Source organism: Phocoena phocoena, chromosome 9 (genome assembly GCF_963924675.1).
Source record: "Phocoena phocoena chromosome 9, mPhoPho1.1, whole genome shotgun sequence".
NCBI lineage: Eukaryota > Metazoa > Chordata > Mammalia > Artiodactyla > Phocoenidae > Phocoena > Phocoena phocoena.
Genome location: NC_089227.1, coordinates 55189782 through 55202441, shown reverse-complemented (window position 1 = coordinate 55202441; position 12660 = coordinate 55189782). Strand labels below are relative to the sequence as shown.

The 12660-nt window shown below is 40.1% G+C and overlaps 1 protein-coding gene across 2 annotated transcripts in view; it reads left to right on the top strand.

Moving 5' to 3' along the window:
* Positions 1–12660, top strand: part of OSBPL3 (oxysterol binding protein like 3) — a 204199-nt gene that overhangs the window by 166644 nt on the left and 24895 nt on the right. For both annotated transcript variants that reach the window (XM_065884454.1, XM_065884455.1), the window contains 2 exons: positions 1073–1323; positions 4976–5113. In XM_065884454.1, the coding sequence (XP_065740526.1) occupies positions 1073–1323; positions 4976–5113 (389 nt within the window). The remainder of the gene's footprint in view (positions 1–1072; positions 1324–4975; positions 5114–12660) is intronic.

Here is a 12660-nt window from a genome sequence, read left to right as displayed (position 1 = left end):
ACAAAAGATTATGTCTTAATATAGAAATAGGAAAGCGGACAATTCAGAAAAGAAGAAATGTTCATGAAATTATTCCAGACCACACTAGGAATTTTTTTAACGTAGGTTAAAACAAGGAGATAGCGCTGTCCACCTAACGATTTGCCAAGAATTCAGAACGAATGCTGACAAGCCTGGAATGGTCTCAGAACATGGACACTGGTATATGCTTGCCGATAAATGGGAAACTGATACAGCCTTTTTGAAGAGCAGTATGATCATATGAATCAGTATATGATTCCCACTTCTGTATATTCTAAGAAAATAATCATATATAATTAAATATCTAAGAATATGAATATTCACTACTTTTTTTTTAGCAAAACATTGAAACAAATCTAAAAGTCCAACAGCAGATGAATGATTCAATAAATTATAGCTTATCCATAGCGTGGGATTGTTTTACAGTCATTAAAAATGGTGTTTTAGAAGAATTTTGAATAGCATGGAAAAATATTTATGTTAACTGATTAAGCAAAACATTCAACTATACAAACACTGTCAGCTATATGGAGAAAACACTAAATGAAAATACTCCAAAATATAAATGGCTACTATTTCTGGGTAGTGGGTTAATGGATGACTTTTGTTTCCTTTATAATGTTCCTATAATATAAACACAATTGTTTTACCAGAATTGGAAACGATTTTTAAAAAAGACTTTAAAAGTTTTTATCAGAACTTGAAGTACTTTAAAAAAGAGTTTAAAGAGTTTAAAAGTAACCTGCTCTGGGCATAGCAATCCAGTTTCCAGTTTTATTCTAAGTGCATAGAAGCTGTGAGGAACTAGCCTTTGATTAGGAGTATGAAGACCTCCCCATGAATAAAGTCCACGAGTTTTAGTGTTTATAATTTTTGGTACTTCATTTAGCTGCTCAGAATTCTTTTTATTTTCTGACTTCAGCCATAATCTGGATAACTGAGATTAATAGTATCATGGCGTACTTGCTCAGTAAGGTGGATTTTTTTTCCTTTTTAATAGTAAAATAAAATGAAAATCCTTATAAGGCAACCAGGCTTATTTCCCTTTCAGAGCCTGTTCTCCAAAGTGGAGGGGAAACCAAGTCCAAAAGAAGAACGTGCTTGCCGGCCCCGTGCCCCAAGTCCGGTAACGTCAGCTTGTGGAACATCCTGAGAACGAACATCGGGAAGGACCTGTCTAAGGTGGCCATGCCGGTGGAACTCAATGAGCCCCTCAACACGCTGCAGAGGCTGTGTGAGGAGCTGGAGTACAGTGAGCTCCTGGACAAGGCTGCCCAGACACCCAGTGCCCTGGAGAGGATGGTGAGCACCGCAGGCGCGGTGGCCACTCCCAGGGCCCCGCAGAGCCAAGACGGGCACAGCCAGGGCTCCTGTCCCTCCGGTTCCCATCTGGATTGCCTGTCAGATCGGTTCATTTCCCAGCCACCTCCGCTTCCCCTCCGCCTGGCTGTTTTCAGTCACCTGGTCAGGAATTGCCACTGGGCGTGGCTTCCCTGTGACACCTGCGGCCTGGGGGTAGTTCTGCTCTGTGGTTTCGGGCTTCTTCTTTCTCCAGAACCTTCCATGGGATTGTTCTGATATTGCCTGGCTGGAAGACATGTCTTGAGGGCTGTCTGAGTATTTCTTTTTACTACCCTGAGCGGATAGAACTTAATTTTTGGAGCTGGTTGTTTTGTTTTGTTTCATCCAGGGTAAATTTCCCTTGAGAACGTTTTTGTTTATTTTTGGAATTGTCCTATCGGCCCCTAAATTTTTAGAAAATATCATTCACTCACAGGTTTCACATCAGAAAGATTCTTCTTCCCCCCACCGCACTTCTTTTTTTTTGAATTAATTTTTATCAGAGTATAGTTGATCCCACACACACGCTTCTTATTTTGTAGAATACGTTTTTTAAAAAAAACCTCATCCTAGAAAGATTAACCTTCTGTTCTCTACTCAGTATCAATTCTAATCAAGTGATGGGGCTTCTGATGAAGGGGTCTCCAAGTATTTCTCATCCTTCCCCTGTCTTGTGGGGATGGGGTTAGGGGTACCTTAGTGGCAAGACTGTGGCCAAATCAGCCCTTTCTGTGACTGTGGCTATTTGTTCTTCAAAACTGAGTGTCTCTTCCTCTTTTTGCCTCCTGGTATGTTACCTGCTCAACAGAAAGGTCATTGTTTGTGTGGGATGCTGGGACATGAGTGTCTTCCGCCAAATGCGGCATCTCTGCCCTAGGCATTTGCTGATTGGCTAAGTGGGACAGCATGCCCCCAGCCTCAGGGAGGGACCCAGCTATACATCACCTCTCACTGTTGGAGGCCATTGCTTTCTAAATTGTACACATTCTGCAGTTTAAACCCTCATTAAAACTTCAGTTTCTTCAGTGATTTGAGGATTAAGGGAAAATCTTAACTACTCGTTGAAAGAGACATCCCTGTCTCATCCCATACTGTCTCCTGGGACTTCTCCCATCAAAGAGATTTTCTTTCTTGATACTAATGATAATCAGAGTAGGAGAGAAAAACAAGCTGTTTATTTTTTGTCTTCTTTGTTACTCTTCCCCAGAGAATTTCTGTGAACAAAGGGAGGCAATTAGCTGCCAAGGCAAGTGTTAAAAGTTATCATTCATGGACAGTGCTTTTCTTTAAAGAAAATGATTGGCTCTGAAGATGAAAGCATTCTTAAAAGGTGTTTCATTCTGGTAGCAATTTAGAGACCGTTCGGATGTCAGCTGATTGAGTGGTGTCATGGACGTTGAGAAGAAGTTTGAGGAAAGGCACCAGTACATTAGGAAGGGAAAGTTCAGGAAAGAATTGAGGACGAACCTAGCCCATGGATTGTGTTTACTGCTCTGAGTATGAAGGTCAGCTCTACCCCTGCAGAGATTCTCTCTCATATTGTCAGCGTACAAGGAGGATGCTTCGTTCTGCCTGCTCCCTCCCTCCTCTCTCCCCCTACATCATGAATGATAGCAGATTCTTTTGTAAATGTGTTATATGTTAAATTGTGAAGGTGATTCAGGGTTGATTCAGTATTCCATGTAGACGTGTGACCTTGCTGTTTATCAGGTAACAGACATCTGAGGAAGCAGAGAGAGGAACAGATACCCAGGTTTCAAGAACAGACTGAATTGAGCATAGCAAATTGATTTTTATAAGCTCTCCAGCTGCTCTAGAGTGTTCTATACACTTTAGTGTGAGGTGGTATGGTGGGACCAGTTTTCAAAAGGCTGTTGAAAGTTATGTGACTGGTGAACATTTAAGAAAGGCACACAGCTTTTTTTTTTCCAATATAAGAAACTCCATGAAATGAGCTGAGAAGAGGAAATATTGAGATTATTATTCTGTACTAGAAAGGAAAATTTGCTATTCCTACTTAGGTTTAATTTTTTGCCCCTTGCCCCTCAAAAGACCAAAAAGGATACAGACACACCTCAGAGATATTGCAAATTTGGTTCCAGACCACTGCGATAAAGCAAATATTACAATAAAGTGGGTCACATGAATTTTTTGGTTTCCCAGTGCATATAAAAGTTATGTTTACACTATACTATAGCCTATTAAGTGTACAATAGCATTATATCTAAAAGAAACAAGGTATACACCTTAACTTAAAAAATACTTTATTGGGCTTCCCTGGTGGTGCAGTGGTTGAGAGTCCACCTGCCGATGCAGGGGACACGGGTTCGTGCCCCGGTCCGGGAAGATCCCACATGCTGCGGAGTGGCTGGGCCCGTGGGCCATGGCCGCTGAGCCTGCACGTCCGGAGCCTGTGCTCTGCAGCGGGAGAGACCACAACAGTGAGAGGCCCGTGTACTGCAAAAAAAAAAAAATATTTTATTGCTAAAAAAATGCTAGCCATCAATGCACCAGAGCCTTCATTGAGTGGTGGTAGTAACGTCACTGATCACAGATCACCATAACAAGTATAATAATAATGAAAATGTTCAAAATAATGTGAGAAGTATCAGAATGGGACACAGAGACATGAAGTGAGCAAATGCTTTTGGAAAAATGGTGCCAATAGACTTACTTGATGCAAGGTTGCCACAAACCTTCAATTTATAAAAAACGAAGTTTCTACAAAGCACAATGAAGTAAAGCACAATAAAACGAGGTGTGCCTGTACTGTGGCTCTTTGTTGCCCTGAAAGGGGAACTGTGGAAAATGCTGAGACCCTCACAGCCACAGCCATTAAAGGATTTTGCTCATTTCATGTTCACCTATAGTTTTCCTTCCTTTTCCTTTTTGAGTTTTCATTTTTCCTCCCAGAAAAGCAGAACTTCTTAAAAGGCACTGTGCTCTGTCCCAGGCGCAGGAAATGACTCCCAAAGATTTTCTTTGGTCAAAATGAGGTGTTTTTTTTTGGTTTCTATAATATCAAATTGTGAATGATTAAACTTAGCATGCTTATTCCTGAATTTATTTTTTATATTGGAGTAGAGTTGATAAACAACGTTGTGTTAGTTTCAGGTGTACAGCAAAGTGATTCCAGTTACACATATAATACATGTATCAATTCTTTTTTAAGTTCTTTTCCCATTTAGGTTATTATAGAGTATTGAGCGGAGTTCCCTGTGGCTTATTCCTGAATTTTGAGGGAAGTTTAGCTTTTTTAATACTCTTCGTCCCTCTCCTCCTCAAAAGCCTTAGCACGACCTCAGGGTTCTCAGACGGTGGCTGGTTTAGAGGGACTGACTCACCATTTTGAAAGGCATCTTGCAGGCATCAGACTAAATGGACAATCTGAAAAGGTCTGGTCCACTTGTGCCTGGGCCAAAATGAACACTATTTAAACCTACAACTTGAAACCAAAGTCGGTTTGGGTGTCTTTAAACCAGGGACAGATCTTTGGCTTTTCGAGATAAATTGTAAAGAGAGAAAGAGAGGTTTTATTTTGTTCATGTCTTTGTTCGTAAAAATAAATTTCTTGGTGATGGAGAAATAACCAGGTTCTCTCCGCTCTCGCTAGGTGTACGTGGCAGCCTTTGCCGTGTCCGCATATGCATCTAGCTACTTCCGCGCTGGGAGCAAGCCCTTTAATCCGGTTCTTGGAGAAACATATGAGTGTATTCGTGAGGACAAGGGCTTCCAGTTTTTTTCAGAACAGGTGGGTATACACCCTTTTTGTTTGTTGGGAGAAGTTGCTTATGCCTCCCATTAAATGTGCTTTTGAAATATTTATATTCCACCTTTCACTGGCTTCAAAGCAACTGAGATAATTACAGTGCCTTTACACATAAAGAGAGGGACCAGTTTCCTTCTACTGAAACCTCTCCGCCACCCATGGGCACATATACGCTAGCCAGGCTGAGGCTTGTTCGGCCATATGCATCGTCAGAGCCCTTCCTGTTGAAAGTTGTAGTGGAGAGGGACTTTTTTTTTTTAATTTAATTTTATTTATTTTTTTATACAGCAGGTTGTTATTAGTCATCAGTTTTAGACACATCAGCGTATACATGTTAATCCCAATCGCCCGCCCAATTCAGCACACCCCCACCCCCTGCCGCTTTCCCCCCTTGGTGTCCATACGTTTGCTTTGTACATCTGTCTCTCAGTTTCTGCCCTGCAGACCGGTTCATCTGTACCATTTTTCTAGGTTCCACATATATGCACTAATATACGATAGTTGTTTTTCTCTTTCTGACTTCACTCTGTATGACAGTCTCTAGATCCATCCACGTCTCAACAAATGACCCAGTTTCGTTCCTTTTTATGGCTGAGTAATATTCCATTGTATATATGTACCACATCTCCTTTATCCATTCATCTGTCAATGGGCATTTAGGTTGCTTCCATGACCTGGCTCTTGGAAATGGTGCTGCAATGAACATTGGGATGCATGTGTCTTTTTGAATTATGGTTTTCTCAGGGTATATGCCCAGTAGTGGGATTGCTGGGTCATATGGTAGTTCTACTTTTAGTTTTTTAAGGAACCTCCATACTGTTCTCCGTAGTGGCTGTAACAATTTACATTCCCACCAACAGTGCAAGAGTTCCCTTTTCTCCACACCCTCTCCAGCATTTGTTGTTTGTACATTTTCTGATGATGCCCATTCTAACTGGTGTGAGGTGACACCTCATTGTAGTTTTGATTTGCAATTCTCTAATAATTAGTGATGTTGAGCAGCTTTTCATGTGCTTCTCGGCCATCTGTATGTCTTCTTTGGAGAAATGTCTATTTAGGTCTTCTGCCCATTTTTGGATTGGGTTGTTTGTTCTTTTGATATTGAGCTGCATGAGTTGCCTGTATGTTTTGGAGATTAATCCTTTGTCCATTGATTCGTTTGCAAATATTTCCTCCCATTCTGAGGGTTGTCTTTTCATCTTGTTTATGGTTTCCTTTGCTGTGCAAAAGCTTTTAAGTTTCATTAGGTCCCATTTGTTTATTTTTGTTTTTATTTCCATTACTCTAGGAGGTGGATCAAAAAAGATCTTGCTGTGATTTATGTCAAAGAGTGTTCTTCCTATGTTTTCCTCTAAGAGTTTTATAGTGTCCAGTCTTACATTTAGGTCTCTAATCCATGTTGAGTTTATTTTTGTGTATGGTGTTAGGAAGTGTTCTAATTTCATTCTTTTACATGTAGCTGTCCAGTTTTCCCATCACCACTTATTGAAGAGACTGTCTTTTCTCTATTGTATATCCTTGCCTCCTTTGTCATAGATTAGTTGGCCATAGGTGCGTGGGTTTATCTCTGGGCTTTCTATCTTGTTCCATTGATGTCGTTCCATTACTGTAGCTTTGTAGTATAGTCAGAAGTCAGGGCATCTGATTCCTCCAGCTCCGTTTTTCTTTCTCAAGACTGCTTTGGCTATTCGGGGTCTTTTGTGTCTCCATACAAATTTTAAGATTTTTTGTTCTAGTTCTGTAAAAACTGCCATTGGTAATTTGTTAGAGATTGCATTGAATCTGTAGATTGCTTTATGTAGTTTAGGCATTTTCATAATATTGATTCTTCCAATCTAAGAACATGGTGTATCTCTCCATCTGTTGGTATCATCTTTAATTTCTTTCATCAGTGTCTTATAGTTTTCTGCATACTGGTCCTTTGTCTCCCTAGGTAGGTTTATTCCTAGGTATTTTATTCTTTTTGTTGCAATGATAAATGGGAGTATTTCCTTAATTTCTCTTTCAGATTTTTCATTATTAGTATATAGCAATGCAAGAGATTTCTCTGCATTAATTTTGTATCCTGCAACTTTACCAAATTCATTGATTAGCTCTAGTAGTTTTCTGGTGGCATCTTTAGGATTCTCTATGTATAGTATATCATGTCATCTGCAAACACTGACAGTTTTACTTTCTCTTTTCCAATCTGTATTCCTTTTATTTCTTTTTCTTCTGTGATTGCCGTGGCTAGGACTTCCAAAACTATGTTGAATAATAGTGGCAAGAGTGGACATCCTTGTCTTGTTCCTGATCTTAGAGGAAATTGCTTTCAGTTTTTCACCGTTGAGAATGATCTTTGCTGTGGGTTTGTTGTATACGGCCTTTATTATGTTGAGGTAGGTTCCCTATATGCCCACTTTCTGGAGAGTTTTTATCATAAATGGATGTTGAATTTTGTCAAAAGCTTTTTCTGCATCCATTGAGATGATCATATGGTTTTTCTTCTTCAATTTGTTGATATGGTGTAGCACATTGATTGATTTGTGTATATTGTAGAATCCTTGCATCCTTGGGATAAATCCCCCTTGATCATAGTGTATGATCCTTTTGATGTGTTGTTGGATTCTGTTTGCTAGTATTTTGCTGAGGATTTTTACATCTATATTCATCAGTGATATTGGTCTGTAATTTTCTTTTTTGGTAGTGTCTTCATATGGTTTTGGTATCAGGGTGATGGTGGCCTCATAGAATGAGTTTGGGAGTGTTCCTTCCTCTGCAGTTTTTTGGAAGAGCTTGAGAAGGATGGGTGTTAGCTCTATTCTGAATGTTTGATAGAATTCACCTGTGAAGCCATCTGGTCCTGGACTTTTGTTTGTTGGAAGATTTTTCATCACACTTTCAATTTCATTACTTGTGATTGGTCTGTTCATATTTTCTATTTCTTCCTGGTTCAGTCTTGGAAGGTTATACCTTTCTAAGAATTTGTCCATTTCTTCCAGGTTGTCCATTTTATTGGCATATAGTTGCTTGTAGTCGTCTCTTAGGCTGCTTTGTATTTCTGTGGTGTCTGTTATAACTTCTCCTTTTTCATTTCTAATTCTATTGATTTGAGTCCTCTTCCTCTTTTTCTTGATGAGTCTGGCTAATGGTTTATCAATTTTGTTTATCTTCTCAAAGAGCCAGCTTTTAGTTTTATTGATCTTTGCTATTGTTTTCTTTGTTTCTATTTCATTTATTTCTGCTCTGATCTTTATGATTTCTTTTCTTCTGCTAACTTTGGGTTTTGTTTGTTCTTCTTTCTATAGTTCTTTTAGGTGTAAGTTTAGATTGTTTACTTGAGATTTTTCTTATTTCCTGAGGTAGGCTTGTATAGCTATAAACTTCCCTCTTAGAACTGCTTTTGCTGCATCCCATAGGTTTTGGATCGTCATGGTTTCCTTGTCATTTGTCTCTAGGTATTTTTTAATTTCCTCTTCGATTTCTTCAGTGATCTCTTGGTTATTTAGTAACGTATTGTTTAGCCTCCATGTGTTAGTGTTTTTTACATTTTTTCCCCTGTAATTGATTTCTAATCTAATAATGTTGTGGTTAGAAAAGATGCTTGATATGATTTCAATTTTCTTAAATTTACTGAGGCTTGATGTGTGACCCAAGATGTGATCTGTCCTGGAGAATGTTCCATGTGCACTTGAGAAGAAAGTGTAATCTGCTGTTTTTGGATGGAATGTCCTATAAATGTCAATTAAATCTATCTGGTCTGTTGTGTCATTTAATGCTTGTATTTCCTTATTAATTTTCTGTTTCGTTGATCTGTCGATTGGTGTTAAGTCCCCCACTATCATTGTGTTACTGTCGATTTCCTCTTTTATAGCGGTTAGCAGTTGCCTTATGTATGGAGGTGCTCCTATGTTGGGTGCATGTATATTTAGAATTTTTATATCTTCTTCTTGGTTTGATCCCTTGATCATTATATAGTGTCCTTCCTTGTCTCTTGTAACATTCTTTATTTTAAAGTCTATTTTATCTGATATGAGTATTGCTACTCCAGCTTTATTTTGATTTCCATTGGCATGGAATATCTTTTTCCATCCCCTCACTTTCAGTCTGAATGTGTCCCTAGGTGAAGTGGGTCTCTTGTAGTCAGCATATATGTGGGTCTTGTTTTTGTATCCATTCAGCAAGCCTGTGTCTTTTGGTTGGAGCATTTAATCCATTCATATTTAAGGTAATTATTTATATGTATGTTACTATGACCATTTTCTTAATTGTTTTGGGTCTGTTTTTGTAGGTCCTTTTCTTCTCTTGTGTTTCCCACTTAGAGAAGTTCCTTTAGCATTTGTTGTAGAGCTGGTTTCGTGGTGCTGAATTCTCTTAGCTTTTGATTGTCTGTAAAGCTTATGATTTCTCCATCGACTCTGAATGAGATCCTTGCTGGGTAGAGTAATCTTGGTTGTAGGTTCTTCCCTTTCATCACTTTAAGTATATCATGCCACTCCCTTCTGGCTTGTATAGTTTCTGCTGAGAAATCAGCTGTTAACCTTATGGGAGTTCCCTTGTATGTTATTTGTCATTTTTCTCTTGCTGCTTTCAATAATTTTTCTTTGTCTTTAATTTTTGCCAATTTGATTACCATGTGTCTCAGTGTGCTTCTCCTCGGATTTATCCTGTATGGGACTCTCTGCCCTTCCTGGACTTGGGTGGCTGTTTCCTTTCCCATGTTAGGGAAGTTTTTGACTATAATCTCTTCAAGTATTTTCTCGGGTCCTTTCTGTCTCTCTTCTCCTTCTGGGACCCCTATAATGCGAATGTTGTTGCATTTAATATTCTCCCAGAGGTCTCTTAGGCTGTCTTCATTTCTTTTCATTCTTTTTTCTTTATTCTGTTCTGCAACAGTGAATTCCACCATTCTGTCTTCCAGGTCACATATTCGTTCTTCTGCCTCAGTTATTCTGCTATTGATTCCTTCTAGTGTATTTTTCATTTCACTTATTGTATTGTTCATGTCTGTTTGTTTGTTCTTTAATTCTTCTAGGTCTTTGTTAAACATTTCTTGCATCTTCTCAATCTTGGCCTCCCTTCTTTTTCCGAGGTCCTGGATCATCTTCACTATCATTACTCTGAATTCTTTTTCTGGGAGGTTACCTATGTCCACTTCATTTAGTTGTTTTTCTGGGGTTTTATCTTGTCCCTTCATCTGGTACATAGCCCTCTGCCTTTTCATCTTGTCTATCTTTCTGTGAATGTGGGGTTTTTTTTCCCACAGGCTGCAGGATTGTATTTCTTCTTGCTTCTGCTGTCTGCCCTCTGATCGATGAGGCTATCTAAGAGGCTTGTGCAAGTTTCCTCATGGGAGGGACTGGTAGTGGGTATAGCTGGCTGTTGCTCTGATGGGCAGAGCTTAGTAAACCTTTAATCAGCTTGACTGCTGATGGGTGGGGCTGGGTTCCCTCCCTGTTGGTTGTTTGGCCTGAGGCGACCCCAAACTGGAGCCTACCCAAGCTCTTTGGTGAGGCTAATGGGGGACTCTGGGAGGGTTCATGCCAAGGAGTACTTCCCAGAACTTCTGTTGCTAGTGTTCTTGTCCTCACGGTGGGACAGAGCCACCCCCCACCTCTGCAGGAGACCCTCCAACACTAGCAGGTAGGTCTGGTTCAGTCTCCCCTGGGATCACTGCTCCTTCCCCTGGGTCCCGATGAATACACTACTTTGTGTGTGCCCTCCAAGAGTGGAGTCTCTGTTTTCCCCAGTCCTGTTGAAGTCCTGCAGTCAAATCCCACTTGCCTTCAAAGTCTGATTCTCTAGGAATTCCTCCTCCCGTTGCCCAATCCCCAGGTTGGGAAGCCTGACGTGGGGCTCAGAACCTTCACTCCAGTGGGTGGACTTCTGTGGTATAAGTGTGTGGGGATGGACTTTTAAAGCACGAAGCATTTGCCCAACTGCAGCTTAGAGATTGGAAGTGTGCACCCTAGCTTGCTGAATCATCCTTTTAGAGCAGAAGCACCCCCTTCAGAAGGGGCAGCACCAAATAAACACATTATTCTTGATTTTAATTTAAGAGGAATCCTTCATTCGTGTATTTATTCATTCCATCCATAAATATTTCTCGAGACTATACCACCTGCCTGTCACTGTTCCAGGTGCTGGGATACTGCAGTGGGTGGGAACTGGGGGCAGACAAGAACGCCTGTCCCTTATGCAGTGGATGGACATACCTTATGCTTACGCAGCTTGAGTTCCCTGAGGAGGTTCCACAAGACCCTTCCCGCCTGAGTTAACAGAGAATAATATTCAAGAACAGTATCTATGGAGTCAGCCAGCCTAGATTCAAATCTCAGCTCTCCCTTTCACCAGCACTTAGAGCAGTTATACTTGAAGTATAAAGTGTTATATGAAGGTTTGTTGTCGTTATTGACCTATGACAGCATGGTTTGCCATAGTGGAATGTTGGGGACATCAAAAACCTCTGTCAGTAAAGAATTGTTTAGCTAAATTAGAGTGCATCCTGCCTGAAAATAAAGAGCATTTCTCTCCCATCTTGTTAAGGCAGGACCTGAGTGTGTCTACCCTCTGTATATCCCTAAATGTCAGCCTGGAACATGAAACATCATTGATACATTTCACCCCTCTCAATTCTTAGAAAACTGAGGAAAAAGGGATGGGTTGCTAAAACATTATTTTCCTTCTGTTATCTTGCAGAGATATGGGAGTAGGAACGGGAGGGTTGTGTGGCTGAGAGACTTATGAAGATGGTGGTTGTCTTAACTGTGAATTATGAACACCGTTCTCTGAAACTCAAAGGAAAATGACTATACAGTAATCCCAAAGCACATTTTCAATCGCTTTCCAGTTAGCAGCTGAAACGAGAAATTAAACACTGATATTGGGGCGGTAGGGGGTTAAATCACTAGTTAAAGGGTAAGATAATCTGATTCAAATTCAACTGGGTTATTTAAATAGTAAATCTAAAATGGAATGTGAATAAATGAAAATATAATTTGGTTACCATGGTATTACATGCACTCATGTGAAAAAACAAAGGCCGAAAATAGCTCCAAACTACAGCAGACAATCAGGACAGGATGAATAGGTAGAAGAAAAGAGTAGTAACGTGAGCTTGTGTAAAGCTGAGCTTCAATCCCACTAGCCCTTGATGGGGCAGGGCTGATTCAGGATCTGCACATGGTTCCACTGTGGTGGCAGGGAGAGAGAAAGCAGAGCTCCTGGGCACATGTGCACAGAGACAGAAAGAGCATTACATAAGTTAGTCTTTAGTTCCGTGAAATGGATCCTAAGGAAATAAGCAAGAAAGGGATCTGGTCGTTGTTAGTGGCATAGGGCGTGCTGGGTGTAATATGGACCTGCTTTAAAATCTTAACCACACCACTTTGTGTGTGGCCTTGTATAAGCTACTTAAACTTTCTGAAACTCAGTTGTTTCTTTATCTGTAAAATAGGAATGATCACGCTTAGCTCATAGGTTGCAGGAAGGGTAAGTGAAATAACACATTGATATATAAAGCACATTCAGTACCTGGTTATTGCTCTTAT